The sequence below is a fragment of the Salvelinus sp. IW2-2015 genome, linkage group LG27 (genome assembly GCF_002910315.2).
Source record: "Salvelinus sp. IW2-2015 linkage group LG27, ASM291031v2, whole genome shotgun sequence".
Lineage (NCBI taxonomy): Eukaryota > Metazoa > Chordata > Actinopteri > Salmoniformes > Salmonidae > Salvelinus > Salvelinus sp. IW2-2015.
The window spans coordinates 2595633-2616891 of NC_036867.1; the positions used below are offsets into that span (position 1 = coordinate 2595633).

General features: G+C 41.0%; 1 protein-coding gene across 1 annotated transcript in view; it reads left to right on the forward strand.

Moving 5' to 3' along the window:
- Nucleotides 1-9894: 9894 nt before the first annotated feature.
- The window catches only part of LOC111953790 (ras-responsive element-binding protein 1), a 93358-nt gene continuing 81993 nt past the window's right edge, over nt 9895-21259 (forward strand). The window contains 1 exon segment of the mRNA XM_070435598.1: nt 9895-10511. Coding sequence (XP_070291699.1) covers nt 10472-10511 — 40 coding nt within the window. The 5' untranslated portion in view covers nt 9895-10471.

Here is a 21259-nt window from a genome sequence, read left to right on the forward strand (position 1 = left end):
GTTTGGTCTTTCTGGACCCTGACATTGGAGTCAGTCTTATGGTAGTAGGCGCCAGGCATGCTGGTATATGTCAAGAACTGCAACACTGCTGCGTTTTTCACGCTCAACAGTTTCCTGTGTGTATCAACAATGGTCCACCATCCAAAGGACAGGGGAGGGACTCAATATTAGGAAGGTGTTCGTAATGTATACTCAGTGTATATCCCTCTCCCACAGGGCAGTCCATTGAGGAGCTATACCTGTCTGCTAATGTGTTCCTGGAGAGGGGTGCCATGTTTCACTATGATGAGCCCCTGGGCCTGCCCGATATCCCCTGCTTCACCTTCTGCTCCCGAAAGAAAGACAGCAGATCAGGGCTGGGATTCAGTCAAACCCAGTAGCTACCAAAAAAAACAATGGTGTAAATTCAGAAATGCTGGTTTGTTTGAATTGAGCCCCATGTCAAGAAGAAAAGCACCCTTGAAAAGTACATATTAAGTATTTCTCTTGCATTAAATGCACTTCACGTTACAGGGTGGGAAAGTGTTTGCTATGCTGTTAAATGCATTGATAGGATAGATAGACAGGACGCATTAGCAGGATGCACTGTAGCACAATGGTGTGCAGAAGGGAATTATACATTTTATAGATTCATGATTAATACAAAGGTTTGGTTCACTTGGATGTGTTTCTTAAACTTTAAAATAGGGTGTATTTATTTGCAGAACTGATTGTTTATGAAAAACCATTTAAGTTGAATCTGGACTACCTACCATGGGTGAGCTTGTGTGCATCTGTGAAAATGTTGCTATTATATTGTGAAGAACCTATTTGGACACATTCCTGTGAAGTGCATGTTATAATCTCATTCTTCCTCTGCTCCCCTCTCCAGAGACTACTTGATGTGCATGCTGTTGTGGTGAACCAAAATGGCTACCACATTGCCTGCTTCAATCTCACTTTAATAACAAAAATAGGCCAAGGAGAAGGTTTAATGTGAATTAGATTACGTAGGGAGGAGAGGAATAAATACACTGTGACCACACCATTATGTACAGTTTTTGGATAGTGTGTGTAAATGTTACTGACATACTGTAACTCATGATGTACTTAGATATTAGCTGTTTGCAACACTAAAGATTAGTAATTTCATAATTGTATATATTTTATCATTTCAGTTTGTGACAAAACAAGCAATGTAGAGAATCATTGTACCATCTAAACCACTGAAATATCATTTCAATTTACAAAAATATTGTATTTTCAGCTGTTTGAAGCTGGTGTACAAAACCGAAAGGAAAAAATGCAAAGGAAACTTAAGAACAGAAAGCATAGAAATAATGCATATAGACTTGCTTTCAATGAGAATGACAGATCTGTAACTAACATTTCTATGTGAATTTGGTCGGTCACCTCAAAAATTACATATTGCAGTTTTAAGCCTAGTCCTGGATTTACAACCCCTTTGAATTAAGAATCGCCCATAAAAATGCTTCTTCTTAGTCTAGGACTAGGCTTAATCTGTGTCCGGCAAACTGGCCCATAGTGAACACAAGATGAAACTCTTGATTCAAATAGACCTGCACCATAATTAAAATAGCATGCATTAGAGATCCATGATTTGTGAATGTGCATAATGTCTGTCCAATTACAATTTGTTAATGTATAAATCCTGTATTAAATTAGTTATTTGCCATTTGCTCTGAATTTCAGGTTCTCTGGTTCTGTTCATTGATACAGATTTCAACATACAGTAGAACAAGTTACGTTTCTAAAAGTTATGACTACTGATGATTTCAAAATGACAACTCTTTCTTAAAATAAAAGCTTCAAAGGCAAAAATGACCTCTGTCCGAAATTTACTCTCTGATTATGCAATCCCCTACAGAAGTAAGCATAAATCAGCAGTTTCCCATTTCGCCCACTAGAGGTCCTACTCTTTTCAATGTGAGAGTAGAGAAATACACAACGTTCCATGCCAAATGTGAGAAGTTCCTTGGTTTTATTGTTGACATAATAATGTTGGGACACTATTTTCACGCCACTTCGATACATCTATGACCAGAAGTGATTTTCCTTAACCCTTTTCCTAACCTTAACCGGGGTAGGCCATCATTGTAAATAAGAAGTTGTTCTTAACTGACTTGCCTAGTTAAATAAAGGTTAAAGAAAAATAAAATAAAACCTAATTCTCCTAACCTGCTAAATTAATTATCCTAACTTGCTACGTTAATCCTCCTAACCTGCCATGATAAAGTAACTTCCCGTCATAGCTGTACAAAGTGGTGTGAAAAGAGTGTTTCTCAACCATGTGTGAACCCGTTACTGTATCCTGTTTAAATCCATGTCACTGTTTTGTTAGTCATCAGTAAAGCTGCCCTGTGGTCGAATTGAACACTGATACTATTTTAGCTGGATGTTGATTGCATATGTGAATTTGGATACATTGTTATAGGCTATATATTATTTGGGGCGGCAGGTAGCCTAGTGGTTAGAGCGTTGGACTAGTAACCGAAAGGTTGCTAGATCAAATTCCTGAGCTGACAAGGTAAAAATCTGTCGTTCTACCCCTGAACAAGGCAGTTAACCCTAGGCCGTCATTGAAAATAAGAATTTGTTCTTTAAACTGACTTGCCTAGTAAAATAAATAAATTGTTTCCACATTTCTGACACTTTTTATTGTCTTTACAGACCATTTTTGTCTGTCAAACACTTCAATGTGTGGACATTCTAAGCAGAATATGCTTATTTTTGGCTTAAGGGTCACTTTTGCAGAAGGATTGAGTCTGTCACTGATATTGATACTGCTAAAAGTATTTCCTGTTGCCATAGATTCAAGAGGTTCACGCCAAAATGTAAGGTCTTCAGTAGACCAGTAGATCAGTTTGAAAATGATAAAAAAATAAATGCATTGAGGCTGGCTTTCAAAACTCAAGTTGGTCTTATGTTTGGATTGGCTGTGTCTGATGCACTTTGTGTTGGCCTTTGCTCTCATGTTTGTCTGAAAGGTGGCAACTGGAAAGCATCCTCAATAACAGGTGTGGAGCCATAGCAATCGTCCCTACAGTTCTGCACAAGGTTGAACTGTCTCACCCCAGCCGAAGTTACCGCCATTTTGGTGACTCATGTCATGACCGAGCCCCCCCCCCCCCCCCACACACACACACACACACACAGGTCAATGATTAACTCCTCAAGCCAGGAACACATGCACCTCACACACACCACTATCACTTTCCACATGAAGCATGGTAAGAGAAGGGCACTATTCCAAAAAAGTTGTTTACATGATGTTCATGTACTGCTACTGCTGTGACAAATCCCAAGGTTGTTTCATCACAGATTGTGTGATGGCCTCTGGGCATAGCCTTTAGTAGGACAGACAGCCACGCTGCAGAGCAGGTCAGATCTCAAAGCACTCGAGCACTCCAAACTATTTGGATCCCTTGACAGGGTTGAAGGAGGCTTCATGTTACTGCCTACTCTCTCTCGTCCCTCCCCTCCCACACACACTCTCTCTCGCTCTCTCCCCTCCTCTCGTCCTCCTCCCTCACTCTCTCTCTCTCCCCTTCCCCTCACTCTTCTATCCTACTAACTGTTTCAAACGCGCAAACATCTCGTTTGTCACCTTTTTCCCCCCCTAATATCAGGATAGTGTCAGCATAGGCAATAAAGGTTTCACATCTTATTGGACAAGTCCAGGTGGTCCCTCCCTGTTTCAGTCTGTTTTCTTCCGTTCGGTGCCCAATGAACAAAGCCCATGTGATAGGTCCTTCAAAAGGGTATACAGTAGTGGTAATTTGGGGTTGGGGAAACCTCTCTAACCAGTAGGAACCAAGCTGACAAGAAACCTTCCTAGAACATAAAGAACATTTACACCTAGTTCCTGGTTGGTTAGATAATAACCTTCTAACGTTATTTGAATATTCCTATTCAGGGATGGAATTAAATTAGAGTTCTTGAAATGTTGCTAGACTGTCTTTGAGAAATGTTGTGGAAAAAACGCCTGTTGCCTAAGAGACTTCAATGGAGGAATGAGTCAGGCTCTATTGCACTGACCTGTCATCTCTCCAAAATCCTAATAACCCACTGGGCACACCACGTCATTTCAATGTTGATCAGTGAAATTAAAACCTATTTTCACCCACTCAAAAAGACAGATAAAAGTTTGTTGAATTCCCAATGTGTTATCACTATGCTTTCAACCATGCAAAAGCACAACTAAATTCCAATGGCAAATACATTTCTGATTTTTGATTTAGTTGTCACCTAAATGTGTTATCACTTGCTTTCAACCATTTAAAAGCACAACAAAGTTCAAATAGGAATACAATGTCAGATATTTTGTTAATTTATACAATTTAATGTGTTATCACTGTGCTTTATCTAATCGCACAACCAAAATGACCAGTATTGCAGTTGAGATTACATTAAAGTACATGGTGCAAGTGATCAATGCCATTTGAGATTCTGCACAGATTATTATAGCAATTGTAAAGCTCTCCACAGACATGTGACCATTGCATGCTATCTTGAACATGCACGTTTTCTATGATTACATTAGAAGACATTTGTTGTTACAGTAACCTCAAAATGCAGACATGGTTGTGTTACTCATTTTAAAGTTGAATAAATATGGTTACATTAGTTTGTAAGATAGCTTTAACTTTAGGCTATTTACTGTATTTCTGCTTGGATAATTTTATCTGTGCCACTAAGTCTGGCATTAATTCCAGTTTGTCTACAAATTAATAATTGATATGTTGGATTGATTCACGTCTCCATTTCAACCAACAATTAAAGTTAAAGAACAGGACTAAATCAAATCAAACATTAAATGCACTTTAAATACAGTTTGATATCATTTAGTACTATTCTTTAACTTAGATTTTTGGTTGAGATGGAGACATGAATCCAACATATTTATTATTAACTTGTAGATTCCATTGGTAATCAATCAAAGCTTGAAACCCTAGGCTTATACGTATTTTCTATTCTTGAATCCTGGGCTGAATTTAAACAATAGCTGTTGATGACTTCGCAAATGCTATATAGGCCTAAATAGCAACATTGATGATATGATTGATGGTTACATTTCACTTGCTCTGTTAAACATACCCTTTGGAATGACTTCGATAGCAACAGTGAATCTATTTAGTGGAGATTTCTCAACAATCCCTCTCACGATAGCACATTGGTAGTAGTCAGTGACAAATTTCAAAGCTAAGCAGGGCTTGATTAAAACCAAAAGGATACCTGTAGATAGATCAACTCATCACTAGGAGGTGCTGTCCAGCTTATTGTTTTTTTCTTATTGTAGATATTACGTTGAAGATCTGATGATGTTTCAAAGGTTGAATATTGGTTACCATGATGACATAATTCTGTGGTTGAAATTTTAGTTGAGGGTGATGACTTTTTGCAAATCCAATGTATTTCCCACGTAGACTCCACATCACAATACATTATTTACAAATTAATTTGAAACAACGTTGATTTAACCAGTTTGTGCCCAAAAGAAAGAGACGTTACTAAAGGGAGAGAGGACATTCTTGCGCTTGTGGCTAATATATACTGTAGTTTCTCAATGTAATTGTTGCTATTCTCTTCACCTCTTCATTTCCATGTATTCCATCCAAACTATTTTATGAATTGGCACAAAGGTAGCTTAAATGCACTTCAATCAGTAACCCTTCTCTTGGGGTCAAGGGTGTTATAGACATAATAACCAAATTATGATTTATTTGTAATTAATGTAATACAAATTAAAACATAATTGTATGACAGATGGATGAGGTTGTTTGCAAAACATTTGAGAGATCACAACTTCACCCATCCTCATTTTCTAAGTTATTTTTTTAGCCAAAGATACCATACACTTTAAAATGGACTTAATTAAGGGCAAACTGCGACTAAGAAGTGGGTGCACACCATTTGTTTGTGCATATTGCGTCCCGTAATAAAGAATGAATCAGCAATTTATAAAGCGAGAATTTACAAGTTGCCCTCGTGCACGAAGAGTCTCTGTGCAGCTATAGTGCAGTGCAGACTGCAAGGCAAACAACTGTTACCTACAAATCATCCGTCACCAATGGAAACCGGTTTTTCACCACTCCCCCTGTCCTCTTTGCATTTACTTACAAGCACATGCTGGAGCCAGCCAGGGCAACATCTTTAACAACCTGTTTATTGTACTTCACATAACTACTTTCTTTAAGCACAAAGTCAATTTCTGCAACACATATATGTGTAAAAAATGCAATAGCAATTCTAAGCGGTTAAATAGACTCCATAGGAGAGAAAACTAGACAGTCAGTCCACAGCCAGTTGAGTAAGTGCAGCATGTGCTTGTCATCCCCCACACAACCAACAGGTGTTTATCTCATGTGACTGTCGATGGTGCGAGGGTAGAGTCAAATACAGTGTAATTACTGTTTGTACAGGAAGACAGCGTCAAATAGTTTTTAAAGGTAAAACATAGTGACCCATATGCGTCGAGTGCTATCACTTTTTCGACTCTTAGAAAAATGAGCTCGCGCGCGGTTCAGACCAGTCTGGAACTTGTTTTACAGAATGTGAGATGCTGTGGTCGCCTCGCCCACGATGGATGAATCCACCCTTTTGTTGCTGTCGAATTGGGATAGTTGTTCCCAGCAACGGGGTTGAAGCCATGATTACGTTCAATAAATTACATCACTCTCATTTTTGTGGGTTTTGTGACTGAAGAAAGGCACACTGCCATTTCTGGCAACTAAAATACGCACGTGCGCGCACACGCAATCTCAACTATTGACCACCATCATGTATAGGCATGCTACAGGTCTTACTTAAAACTCAAGTCAAATTGATGAAATTGTCTTTTATTATCATAAAATCACATACAGCTGTTTAAAATGCCTATTTGAGAGTTTTGATGGAAGATCATCAAGTTTGAGCAACCTAAAATTAAAATGTTTTTTTAGCATGCAAGCCCTTGAAGACAAAGACTGATACCATTAGGGGAAAGGCAACAAGTTGATGAATCAGTTCAAGGCAAGCATTCACAGCAGATTGGAACTAAATGTGCTAATTGCACAAAAATATAAATCATTATATTGCTATGGCTAATTGTTTGTCAATATTTATCATTGGAATTTGAAAGTAAACTATTAGATTAGTGATGTAATGTAATGCAGGCTCATGAGGCTGATACTGTGAGTATTTCCTTTATATAGGCTAGGCACTGCAGAATGTGTGTGTGTTTATGTTAAACATTCAAGTTAGAAAAAAGTATATTTATAAACTACTTGACTTGGACTGAAATAGGTTCTGGTACTCATTTTGGGTGCTGGTACTGTTTATATTTAGGTGCAGGAGCTCCACAATAGTTTTGAGGTAATATTCTATGAGAGTAACAGGAGCTCATGCAGTAGAGCATTTGAGATGTCGGTACTCAGCTCTGGTGAGCTCCTGCCCAAGTCAAGCACCGTTTTTAAAACTAAATTGATGGACATTATGAATGTGTAAGAAGGTCCATATTTGCCTTTAATTGAATAGCTCACCAATGACCATCTTTCTTTAATTCTGCATTGGGAAATATAGTGCCTTCAAAAAATATTCACACCCCTTGACCTTTTGCACATTTTGTTGTGTTACAGCCTGAAATTAAATTAGATTAAATAGAGATTTTTTGTCACTAGCCTACACACGATACCCCATAATGTCAGAATGAAATTATGTTTTTCAAAGTTTTTACAAATGAATTAAAGATGAGAAGCTCAAATATCTTGAGTAAATAGTATTCAACCCCTTTGTTACGGAAGCCTAATATGTTCAGGAGTAAAAATGTGCTTAACAACTCATAATAAGTTGCATGGACTCTGTGTGCAATAATAGTGTTTAACATGATTTTTGAATGACTGCCTAGTCTCTGTATCCCTCACATACAATTATCTATAAGGTTCCTCAGTTGAGCAGTGGATTCGAAACACAGATTCAACCATCAAGACCAGGGAGGTTTTCCAATGGCGCACAAAGAAGGGCACCTATTGCTAGATGGGTTAAAAAAAGCAGACATTGAATATCCCTTTGAGCATGGTGAACTTATTAATTACACTTTGGATGGTGTATCAATACACCCAGTCACTACAAAGATACAGACATCCTTCCTAACTCAGTTGCTGGAGAGGAAGGAAACCGCTCTGGGATTTCACCATGAGGCCAATGGTGACTTTAAAACACTTATAGAGTTTAATGGCTGTGTTAGGAGAAAACTGAGGATGGATCAACAACATTGTAGTTACTTCATAATACTAACCTAATTGACAGAGTGAAAAGAATGAAGCCTGTATCGAATAAGAATATTCCAAAGCATGCATCCTGTTTACAACAAGGCACTAAAGTAATACTGCAAAATATGTGGTAAAGCACTTAACTTTCTATCCTGAATAAAATGTGTTATGTTTGCAGAAAATCCAATACAACACATTACTGAGTACCACTCTCCAGATTTTGAAGCATAGTGGTGACTGCAACATGTTATAGGTATGCTTGTAATTGTTAAGGATTGGGAGTTTTTCAGGATAAAAAAGAAACAGAATGGAGCTAATCACAGGAAAAAGCCTAGAGGAAAACCTGGCTCCGTCTGCTTTCCACCAGACACTGGGAGATTACTTAACCTTTCAGCAGGACAATAACCTAAAACACAAGGCCAAGTCTACACTGGAGTTGCTTACCAAGAAGAAAAGGAATATTCCTGAGTGTCCGAGTTAAAGTTTTGACTTAAATCTGCTTGAAAATCTATGACAAGACCTGAAAATGGTTGACAGAGCTCGAAGAATTTTAAGCTCTTAGGGGTGTGAATCCTCATTTAAAAGAGATATTTCTGTATTTAATTTTCAATAAATTTGTAAAAAAATCTAAAAACATGTTTTCACTTTGTCATTATGGGGTATTGTGTGTATATGGGTGAGATTTTTTTTAATTCAATTTTGAATTCAGGCTGTAACAACAAAATGTGGAATAAATCAAGGGGTATTAATACTTTCTAAAGGCACTGTATGTTAGGTATCTTCTTTGATTTTAGATTAGCTATACAAATAAGATCTAAGATCTCACTCCCAAGATCATATGTTTGCCAGATGTTTTAAAACCTTCTGAAGTGGTCTATCAAGATGAGTCCATGTCCCATGCCTCAACCCCATATTAATAGGAAAGCTAAGCACCATCTAATTTCTTTATTTTATTTGGTGCATATCTTTTCCATTCAGTTGGGGTTGATTGAGCATACAGCTGGATAGAGCCTAGAGTTGAACTTTCTTAGAATGTTTAGTGATCAATGGTCAGATCAATTTGCAATACGTGTCTCCATAAGTGTCATAAGAACGAGGTGATGCAAACAAAATTACATCCCATTCATCATATTTAGTTTTTTGAAATCTAGCACCAAAAACATCCCAAATTAGCATCCTTATTATCTATCATCACTGAAGCATCACTAGGCCTATTTGCTTGGCAATGGCTATGGAGGTTTAGGTTAGATATAATCAACAGAAGCCACAATGACCAAACTCTCTGTAGGCTAGGCCTATCCTCTCACATTTACTATTCAGTTCATTAGGCCTACATGAAAGTTGTTTGTCTAGATTTATAATAATTAGTAGCCTAATGTATCTGACTTCATCTCAATGGGGCCCAGACAGTGTGAGGGCTGTGCAGGCTCCTACCAGTTCAGCTGCATAGAGGGGAGGGAATGTTTGTCGGCCAGTGGTTGATGAGTAAAGGCACAGGGAGGGGTCTGTATCCAGAGAGGAGGGCTTGGAGGAATGTGGGAGTATGCCAGCACCAGTTGAAACTAAATTTAACAATTGAAACTAGTTAAATATAGTTTGCTTATGCATCCATCACTGGGTCCTGTACCTACTTAAACAATATTTAATCATTACACTTACTTAAAAAATGATAGGTGTGCATTCTTGGTCGGCTTTTATTTTATAAAACGCATCTGTTCGTCGTTCAAAGATGCCCCATAAAGAAATGTTGATCAACAACAAAGTTCTAGAACTTTAAAGGGCTCGAGTTTCCTCGGCGTGCACTTCCTCTCTCAACAAGTTTTCCTGTTGAGGGTACCACGCCGCTCGATAAAACTTGTTGCTCTTTTGAGACCCCTCCTGTAGAGATGCTTACTGGCTTAAGTCTTGTGGAAGCAGCCTCAGTAACACGTCCCCTTGGAGACTAGCAGGAGCAACACGTGATGCGTCTTACTTATCAGGTTAGGGGAGAGGAGAGAGCTGCGCTTTGGGGACGGTCAGAGAGGATAGCGAAATAAGTGTTTTCCTCTCGTCTCTGAACTCTTTCTTCTATCTTCCTTTTTAGGAATTTGGAAGAAAGAGGGGGGAACAAAGTTGTCGAACTTTGCACATCCTCAGAAACGCCATTTTGATTCCTCTCCGGAACAACTTTGCAGCTTCTTTTTTTTTTTCTTAGTCCATCATCACCATTCACCATCATCAGTATGTCTCGGCGTAAGCAGCCCAACCCCAACAAAGTCAAACGTAAGTACCTAGCTAGCTTCTCGGCTTATTCTCTAAATTCTGCCTTATTTGTCTGGTTTAGTCGATATGTGATGTTAATTGCGTGTTTGGCGAAGTTTACAGTTGTTGTGACAAAGTTGTAAAACTTCGAAAAGCGACGTGGATAGGATAGTTTTCTCGACTCCCAGTCGCTTCCTAGTTTCGCTGAGGACCTGATGCTCATCCATGATTAAAACGCCTGAGCGATGGAATTTCTCTTCCTTATATGATTATTCGTAACTGACGAGGTTTGGTTACTTATCGCCACTTAAAATTAACAGCAATTGTTGGAGTTCTAACTTCCACCATCGGTAACGTTTGTTTTAATTATGGGGGCTCGAGGTGGAGGTTCAAAGTCTGCTAGCTTGCTAACTAACCGCCTGTTGCTCCGCTCGAGCATCCATATCTTCAGTGCACTTTGATCGAAGCCTAGCTTCAGCTTAGTGGCCATGTGTCGGTATAGCTAGTTACATTTTGACCTTGTCAAGACGTTTTCGAAACTTATTTGTTTTTCAAGAGTAGCCTGTGTGTTAATTCGATTTATTCAATATCATTATTTCTTCATTGTTCGGGAAGTAAACATAATAGTTTTCCGTACTCATCACGCCGCTTGTTATCCTAGTCTATATTTGTCCTAATTATTACATCACTAGAATTAAGAACGTCATTGTGTCTTCACATTCTACAATTATTATCATTCAGTGATATATGCTAATTAATTGTGCACCATCTACGAGGTTGACGTGTAAAGTGTTTCTTGGTGATCATTTATGGTTCGTTTTAATTTGTTACTCTTTTAGACGCTCAAAAGTTACTAAAGTGAAGTGATGAACTGATGCGTTTTTGTCTCTTGTGGAACTGCAACGTAGCGAGGGCTGGTTAGATAATGGTTGCTAGGCATTTTTTTTCATTCGTCCCTTGCTCTCGTCGACTACTGTGCGCATATAACCGCAATGGGTAAAAGTAACTTTGTCTCTACTGTGTTTCTCTGTTTGCAAAAAGTTATCTGGTGATAGAGAAATTACCTGTTGATATTTGCATTGCATACTTTTTTGTTGGTGGTTGAAAATAGAAGCAACACGGTTTTGGAGCTTTCGGTGGTCGATGTTCCTCTTCTCTCGAGCTCTCTGACCACTTGGAAGAAGACAGGGAGGAGAGTGCTGATCCGGATGAGCAGTTCGCATTCCATTACGAAATTCTACACTGTAGTCGAGTAGGCCTACGACGACAGCGGGATCAAACGCACTCGTTTTGCTGTAGGGAAACTCGCCACCCAAATCTAGACACTCTATCAAAGATGGTGGGTTTATTTCAAATGAAGAAATACTGAAGTGTGAATAGTTTAGTTGAATGTGTGATGAAACTAACACCTCAAGGCAACACGAGGGGACGATGGTGATAATGATGTGTGTGGGGGTAGGGGTAGTAAGCAGGATGCTCAGTTGACTTAATTGCTTGAAGTGAATTGAGGAAAGCCTGATATAGGCTAGAGACATAACTTTGTTTTTTAAAAAGTATTTTTTCTGTGGTAGAGAAAGATGAGTCTGTCCTGGTTTAGGGCCTGCAGTCATACTCAAGCAAGGCCATGTAAATAAAATGGAAGACTAGATCAGAGGAGAATGCTTTTGCACTGTAAGAAGACAGTTGGTTTAAAAATTAATAATGTAATCATCCCTCATAAACTATCATGTTCTTTTTGGAGGAAGTTATATAGATGGTGTGATTGAATAAATGATCAACAATGTATTCTATACCAACTATGTTCTATTGAATTCTGAGCCTGGAGATATAGGTTGAAGTGGGAAGTTTACATACACTAAGGTTGGAGTCATTAAAACTCGTTTTTCAACCACTCCACACATTTCTTGTTAACAAACTATAGTTTTGGCAAGTCAGTTAGGACATCTACTTTGTGCATGACACAAGTAATTTTTCCAACAATTGTTCACAGACAGATTATTTCACTTATAATTCACTGTAAAACAAATCCATTGGGTCAGAAGTTTACATACACTAAGTTGACTGTGCCTTTAACCAGCTTGGAAAATTCCAGAAAATGATGTCATTGCTTTAGAAGCTTCTGATAGGCTAATTGACATAATTTGAGTCAATTGGAGGTGTACCTGTGGATGTATTTCAAGGCCTACCTTCAAACTCAGTGCCTCTTTGCTTGACATCATGGGGAAATAAAAATAAATCAGCCAGGATCTCAGAAAAAAATTGTAGACCTCCACAAGTCTGGTTCATCCTTGGGAGCAATTTCCAGACGCCTGAAGGTACCATGTTCATCTGTACAAACAATAGTATGCAAGTATAAACACCATGGGACCACGCAGCCGTCATTCCGCTCAGGAAGGAGACACGTTCTGTCTCCTAGAGATGAACGTACTTTGTGCAAAAAGTGCAAATTGATCCCAGAACAACAGCAAAATACCATGTGAAGATGCTGGAGGAAACAGGTACAAAAGTATCTATATCCACAGTAAAACGAGTCCTATATTGACGTAACCTGAAAGGCCGCTCAGCAAGGAAGACGCCACTGCTCCAAAACCGCCATAAAAGAGCCAGACACAAAATAGATGGCATCATGAGGGAGGAAAATTATGTGGATATATTGAAGCAACATCTCAAGACATCAGTCAGGAAGTTAAAGCTTGGTCGCAAATGGGTCTTCCAAATGTACAATGACCCCAATCATACTTCCAAAGTTGTGGCAAAATGGCTTAAGGACAACAAAGTCAAGGTATTGGAGTGGCCATCACAAAGCCCTGACCTCAATCCCATAGAAAATGTGTCGGCAGAACTGAAAAAGCATGTGTGAGCCAGGAGGCCTACAAACCTGACTCAGTTACACCAGCTCTGTCAGGAGGAATGGGACAAAATTCACCCAACTTATTGTGGGAAGCTTGTGGAAGGCTACCCAAAACGTTTGACCCAAGTTTAAACAATTTAAAGGCAATGCTACCAAATACTAATTTATTGTATGTAAACTTCTGACCCACTGAGAATGTGGTGAAAGAAATAAAAGCTGAAATAGATAATTCTCTACTATTATTCTGACATTTCACATTCTTAAAATAAAGTGGTGATCCTAACTGACCTAAGACATGGCATTTTTACTAGGATTAAATGTCAAGAATTGTTAAACTGAATTTAAATGTATTTGACGAAGGTGTATGTAAACTTCCGACTTCAAATGTAGTTGATGAATGATCAATGTGTAATCATACTTTAAAAGAGGAGGTCCCTTTGTATGTCCTCAGCTCTCCACCCTCCACAAGGTCTCCAAATCCACTGCATTATTGGTACTCATGACCCTTGTCTGTTGACAAAATAGACTAGCTATGGGTCTCAGTTAGGCCTAGGAGCCTGGAGGCAAGTCAGTTTGAACAGTTAATAAAAAATCCTTGATGTGGGATGCATAGAGTGCAATAATGTTTGATTTCATGTGATGTTGACCAGTTGTAGGTAGTTACACACGCCAGAAGGCTAAAGGCATATTTATGGGTTAAGTTTGTTGGACTTGGATCTTACTCCAGCAAGAACGTCTTACTTATTCTTTTGGTTAGAAATAGCAGTTTGACTGCATGCCATCTTGTGGTGTTCCATCTCTGCAATTTGATGTGATAGGCTTTAATGTAGAGATGTTTGTTTTGTCTTCGGCCTAGATGGTCCTAATAATAACAATGTCATTATACACAGAGTGTACAAAACATAAAGGACACCTGCTCTTTCCATGAGATAGACTGACCAGGTGATTTCAGGTGGAAACTATGATCCCTTATTGATGTCACTTGTTAAATCCAATCGGTGTTGATGAAGGGAAGGAGACAGGTTGGTTGAATTGAGACATGGATTGTGTATGTGTGCCATTCAGAGGGTGTTTGGGCAAGACAACAGATTTAAGTGCCTTTGAACAGGGTATAGAGTACGACAGTGTGGTATGGTATTTATTAGGATCCCCATTAGCTACTCTTCCTGGGATCCACATGAGTCATAATGCCCATAAAACCTAGCTGTCAAACAAGGAAATGGTTCCAATAGTTTTTCCACCATTCATTTTTCCCATACTGGATTTTTAGAAACACTTAAAATAAGGGCTGTGTTTCGCGTAGGTTTACCCCGGCGCGACGTTTTGATAACTGTGTAAATCTATCTAGGACAACGGGCCTTTTATCAATATATTCACCTCTATTTACCCCCCCAAAATAAAATAATAATTAGCTGCTAATGTGGCGATCATAAAGAACTACAAATTCTATAATGATCTGGACGAGACTGCTGCATCGAAGCAAAAGTTAAGAATCTCTGGATTAACCATCTAATGTTAGCTAAATTTAGTAATGAGTAAATTGGCTACATTTCTTTTAAATTGACAATACTGCCTTGTGCATGTTTTAAATTGACACAATACCTTTTAGAAAGGGTGTCAGCTAGAAATGACATGCAGGGATTTGTAGTTTTTCTTGATGTCTACTTTGATGCTTATTAGCATTTTCGGATCTGAGCGTAAATGGAGCCGACTATATTGATAAACGTCACCTTGTCTGAGAGAGATTTACACGGTTATCAAAATGTCACGCCAGGGTAAGCCTACACAAAACACCGCCCTTATTTTAAGTGTTTCTAAAAATCCAGTATGGGAAAAATGAATGGTGAAAAAAACGATTGGAACCATTTCCCTGTTTTGACCGCTAGGTTTAATGGGTATTATGGCATCTCCACTGTGAGGCTCTATGGTAGTTGGTGCCAGGCCCACAGGTTTGTGTCAAGAACTTCAACGCTGCTGGGTTTTTTACACTCAACAGTTTCCTGTGTGTATTAAGAATGGTTCACCACCAAAAGGACATCCAGCCAATTTGACACAACTGTGGGAAGCATTGGAGTCAACAAGGGCCAGCATCCCTGTAGAATGTTTTTGACACTTTGCGAAGTCCACACCCTCATGAATTGAGGCTATTCTAAGGGTAAAAGTGGGGGGTGCAAGTCAAAATTAGGAAGGTATCCTTAATGTTTTGTACATTTAGTGTATATGGGCTGGTTAAAGAATTTTAATAAATAGGCCACTCAAGGGAATGATTAGTCCAACTTAACACTCAATAAAGTCCAGATGTGAACCATGGATTTTGTAGCATCACTGAAACGATAACACAAGTAATTAGGAGTTTGGATAAGCTAAAAGGGCAATCATTTATATATTCTTTGACAAAAAACCAAGTCCGCTGATCAACATTCCTCCCAATAAGTTTTGGGCCAGACGAGGATGCTGTGAGCTAATTAAGAGCCTTCACCCCCCCTCCCCTCCAATCGGGTCCCTTATGCTCTCATTAGCCCACCATTTAACCTAATAATATTCCACCCATACCCCCAAAGACACCTACTTAAACACAATGTCCCCTGATGGCAAGCTGACAGTCAAGTCCCTTCAACAATGCAGGGCATTGGTATTAGGTCTGCGCTGCCCCCCCCCCCCCATTCTTTCTCTTCTCTCATTTAGCTGTTAACCTGTTGTTCTCTGAGGCTAAATCATTGGAATAGGAGCGGGATGTATGGGTCGAACCACCCGGAAGACACGGTCAAAATGAAAAAAGTTGTGGTATTAAGAAACTTTTTCTCTCTCTTCCCGGTGGAGATGGGTCGTGGTTTCCCCAAGGGTACAAATGGGTTGGCCCTTTGGCTCCCAGAGCTATTTTTAACCCGCCTTTTTTAGATAAGATTAAGTTCCATCTCCTGGCCGGCCAGTGGGGCATGGAGGGGACACAGGGACTTACTTGTAGGTGCAGGAGGAGGAAGGAAAGAGGGAACCTGAGGAAGATGGTTTCCAAAATGGAATCTGGGGTTGGGCCTCACTGTGCCACAATGCCCCATCTCCTCTTAAACCTTCTTTGCTCCGGAATTTCTCAAATGTAGGGTACTCGTAACTGCTACATTGAAAATTGAAGTAATTCATAACGTGTTTACTTTGCGATTTTGGGAAATTGTTAAGTTCATACATTTTACGCCTTGATGCAGTTGTTACTAATCATTGACTACTTGTTTAAATATGACAGTGCACTGTATTGCACCTCATATGTTACATACCCAACATTATTGATGGAATTAGGGAATGTTGGGGAGGCTCCAGGTACGTGTGGGTGTTTTGATGGGGATGCGGTAACACAGCCAAGTGAGATGACAGAAATTTGAGAAGTGGACAAAACAGCTAAGTAGGACGGTGTCGGTGCTTCCATTGTGTGCACATAGGCCGCTTTACCGAGGAGGGAATGGACTTCTTTTACAGGTGTGTGAATGTAAGCTGCAACTAACAAACACTCACGGAGGGACCTTACAGTAGACATTACAACATGTCCCTGGGGTGAGTCCTTAGTTAGCCCTGCTATACTCTGCCTGTGGTCTAGGCCCCAGTGTAAATATAGGCCTAGTGGTGAGGCTCAGTGATATTTGTAGGCACAGTTACACATTTGTGGTAGAAGTCCCAAATCTAGATTAATATCACTGTCTTTTTGTAGGCGATACTTGGCTGTACAGATAATGTGCAAAGTAGGTCCTAATGTTTATGGGTCCCGTCTCTCGAGGTACTATTGCATCACATCGCTGGATTCGGTAAACATTTGGATGAATTGATTGCTGCCATGACTACTCCAAGCCACTACTAGAAAATCCATACCACCCATCCTACATTGGTGAACATTACAATTTTTGTTGTTGATGAATGGATGGATGCCTTTATTTGTTGTTACGGGTACTAGGTGACCTATTTTACTAGCAACCCTTGCCATTACAACCAAGTTCCGCCTTGGTTGTCCAATAGTTCTCCTCTCTCGTTGATCCACAAAAGTGTGTTGTTAATATTGGCCAAGTCATCCATCTCACAGGGTGTGTCCAGGGTCTAACTGATAAGCTGCAGGGAGGGAGGGAGGGAGGGAGGGAGGGAGGGAGCCCTGCATCGGGGTGATGTCTGCCCTGTCTCAGTGCAGAGCCCTACGTTTTCTTTATCCCTCTGCCCAGCTCCGAGCTGTCACCACCCCCCCACACACACACACACGTATACACGTATACACCACAAACATACACACACCCTTCCCAACCACCGGCCACCACCTAGTCGTCAACCTCCAGCACAGGCTGCAAATATAGCAGGTATTTACTGTGGGTTCAAAGTCTAGCTCGACGGCTGTGTCACTGATGTGAAAGAATGCCACAAGGAGGAGGGTGGAGGAGGAGGAAAGGGGTAGAAAAAATGAAAATGGAGGCTGCAGCAGGACCTGGGGTGAAGAATGGGGGAGACAGGAAGTTAAACTGCCTCCTTTTCGAAGTGGTGGGGGAAGAGATGGAGGAAGTGGAGCAACAATGGGTCTGCTCCAGTGTTGTCCCCTTCTCCTAAGTCAGCCCGTTTTCAAGCAGCTAGCTCTGTCTCACGGGTGAGAAAGAAAGTTTAAAGTCTTGTTTTGTTTACAATTCTTTATTTGAGTTCTAGTCCACTGACTCCTATTTACCTGCAAAATAACCCTAAAAATACTCTTGCCACAAAGTGGATTGTCTTTCCCCCTCCACGAGTAGCCATCTCTCTGTGTCGGCTGTCTCGGAGAGGAAAGGGTTAACGCTGTAGAGAGAGTGATGGAGAGGAAAAAGGGAGGCTAAATGGAGAGTGCGCAGTAAGAATGTCTCCAGCTCTTGTGCTGTCCCTCCCTCTCTCCCTTTCTGCCTCCTCGCTCTGTCTTTACCTTTCTCTCTCTCTCCTCCAGCCCCACATCGCTCCCTCCTTCCATCTTTCTTGCTGACTAAACAGTTTTGTCAGCTGGCAGTTGCTCGCAGGCTGAGGATTTGCGATAGCTTCTGGAGGTTAGAGGGGGAGGGGGGAGGGGTGGTACTCACAGGCAGCACTTGTTGCTCACTGGAGCTAGGCAGGGGAGGGAAGGAGGAACCAATGATGTGTGTAAACCCTGGATGACTGACAGGGGGCGCTGTATTGAAGCCACTGCGCAGCCATCTTGGTACTCCTACTCCATTGTAAAAAAAGATTTCGGAAGCTATATAAATGCATTTATTTTATGTCTAAATTCGTTTTTGACAAGTTTTCCAGACAACTTTAATGCATACTTATAAATGATATTATGTGAGATAAACATTTAAAAAAAGAAATAATATATTCTTTAAAGGTATTTTTTTTGTTGAGAGTATTAATGTTACTGTCCCCACTACAACAAAATACTTAAATACTGTAGAATTCCTTTCATTCCTATGGAGGATTGCTCCTACTGGGGAGTGCCAATATGGCCGACCGGTGGCTTCAAAGCCTCAATGGCCAATAGATAGCATCAGCAATCCAGGGTTTATATACGTCATTGGGAGGAACAGAGTGAGAGACCGAGGGAGAGGGGGAAAAAAGTGCATACGGCAACCGCATCGTCCAACCAGTTTTGTGTGTGTGAGAGAGACGGGAAGAGATGAGAGAACATGCAAATATAACATACTTTATCATCAACACAGACAGATTACTGCAATCAAAGTTTTTGAACTTGTGGACATAATGTTTCTGGCAAACTGTTTTTTATACAACCTAACATTGTGTGGTGTCTTTAGAACGTAAATAATTGTCTTGAGAAATGTAGTCAAATGAATGGATGATTATAGGCTGTATCTGCTAGTTGTAATCGAGAGAAGGCTCTGTTAGTCTGTGTGTCTCAGACAGTCAGTCAGCTGCACAGAGACGATAAATATTGAAGGAAGAGCTGCCCTAATGACAGCCCACCTGAGTGCTGCATGCTGGGAAAAGATGCCAGTGAGGTCAGAGGTGACTGCTAATATGGTGCAGACGTGCTAATATAGCTTTCAGAGGCTTCTGACTGAATGTACACCCAATCTATTTCCTGCAATTTTATATTTTCCTTCCTTGTGCATAACTATGGTGGAGCATTTCGACATGCATCTGATTCGTGTTACTTTTAACTCAAGGTTTGGAGGTTTAGGCTAACTTCGTTATGTTATTCTGTATACCTTGGTTTTTGGTATAAAGGATTAAAAAAATTATATATATATATAATTGAAATCCAGGGCAATATTCACATTTCCTTTTGCATTTTAATTGTTAAACCCAACTCCACCTTGGTAATCCCTATTAATCCTGCTAGGCTAGCCCTGCGTAATGCTTCTTAAAAAGGGCATCCTTGGAAGAAACACTGAGCTGCCACTTCCTTGTCCCATTCTCTCACTCACACACACACACACACACACACCACACACACAACACACACACACACACTATGCAGTCTTACCCCTTCGTGCAAGTTGAAAAATGTAACCAGTATCACAAACAGACGGCATCACCCCTTCGTCTCCATCTCGGAGACCGGAGCCACATGCCCTCTCCCAGACCGTGTGCTTGTCCGCTCCTCCTTGGCATGAAAGGAAGTTAGCGCACACAGAACACGTACCCTCACGTCACAACCCCTCACAGCACATGCTGCATAACACTCTTCACTCCACATCCCCCCCACACACAACACCTTCACGTCACCAATACCCCACTAACACACCCTTTCACATATAATCCACAATCACATCTTCACTCACAAGACCCCAGCCCCACCACACACACACACTTTACATCCCCCCACACACCACACAATGTTGATGTTAGGGCGACACATTTATACAATTCACATCACACACACACTTCAGCTCATCATGCCGCCTTGCCACGCACACACACCATATCACGTTACATCCCATCCACACACACACACATTACGACCTCTAGCACCACGCGCATGCACACCAGAGGAGTTCACACACCTTCATCAATCCCCCACACACACACACACACTTCACTCACAATCCCCCCCATCACACACACACACCCATCCACTCACATGCCCGCCACACACACACCACAACCTTTCCTCACATGCGAAAAGCACACCCGACCCACAAGGAGCTGTTAAAGGATATCAGCAGACTAGCACAGCGTTCGACGAGCACTGTACACAATACTTCTGGACGTGCCACAACAACGGGATGGTGATTGCCTCACACCTTCACTTCAATATCCCACACACATCACACACCTTCACTCACATCCCCCACACACACACACACACCTTCCATCACATCCCCCCACAACAACACACACCTTCATCACTCCCCCCACACCCTTCACTCACACCTTCATTCACACCCCCCACAACACACACTATCATTTGCACTCTTCACCCACATCCCCCCCAACACACAACACACCTTCACTAATCCCCCCCACACACACACACACTTCATCTCACATCCCCCCCCACACACACAACACCTTCACTCAACATCCCCCACCAACACACACACACACTTCATCACATCCCCCCCCACACACACACACCTTCACTCACATCCCCCCCACACACACACACTCTTCACTCACATCCCCCACACACCACACACCTTCACTCCAATCACCCCCCACACACAACCACACACCTTCACTCACATCCCCCCCACACACACACACACACACACCTTCACTCACATCCCCCCACACACACACCACCTTCACTCACATCCCCCACACAACACACACCTTCACTCACATCCCCCCACACACACCACACCTTCACTCACATCCCCCCCCACACCACACACACCTTCACTCACATCCCCCCACACACACACACACCTTCACTCACATCCCCCCACACACACACACCTTCACTCACAATCCCCCCCACACACACACACCTTCA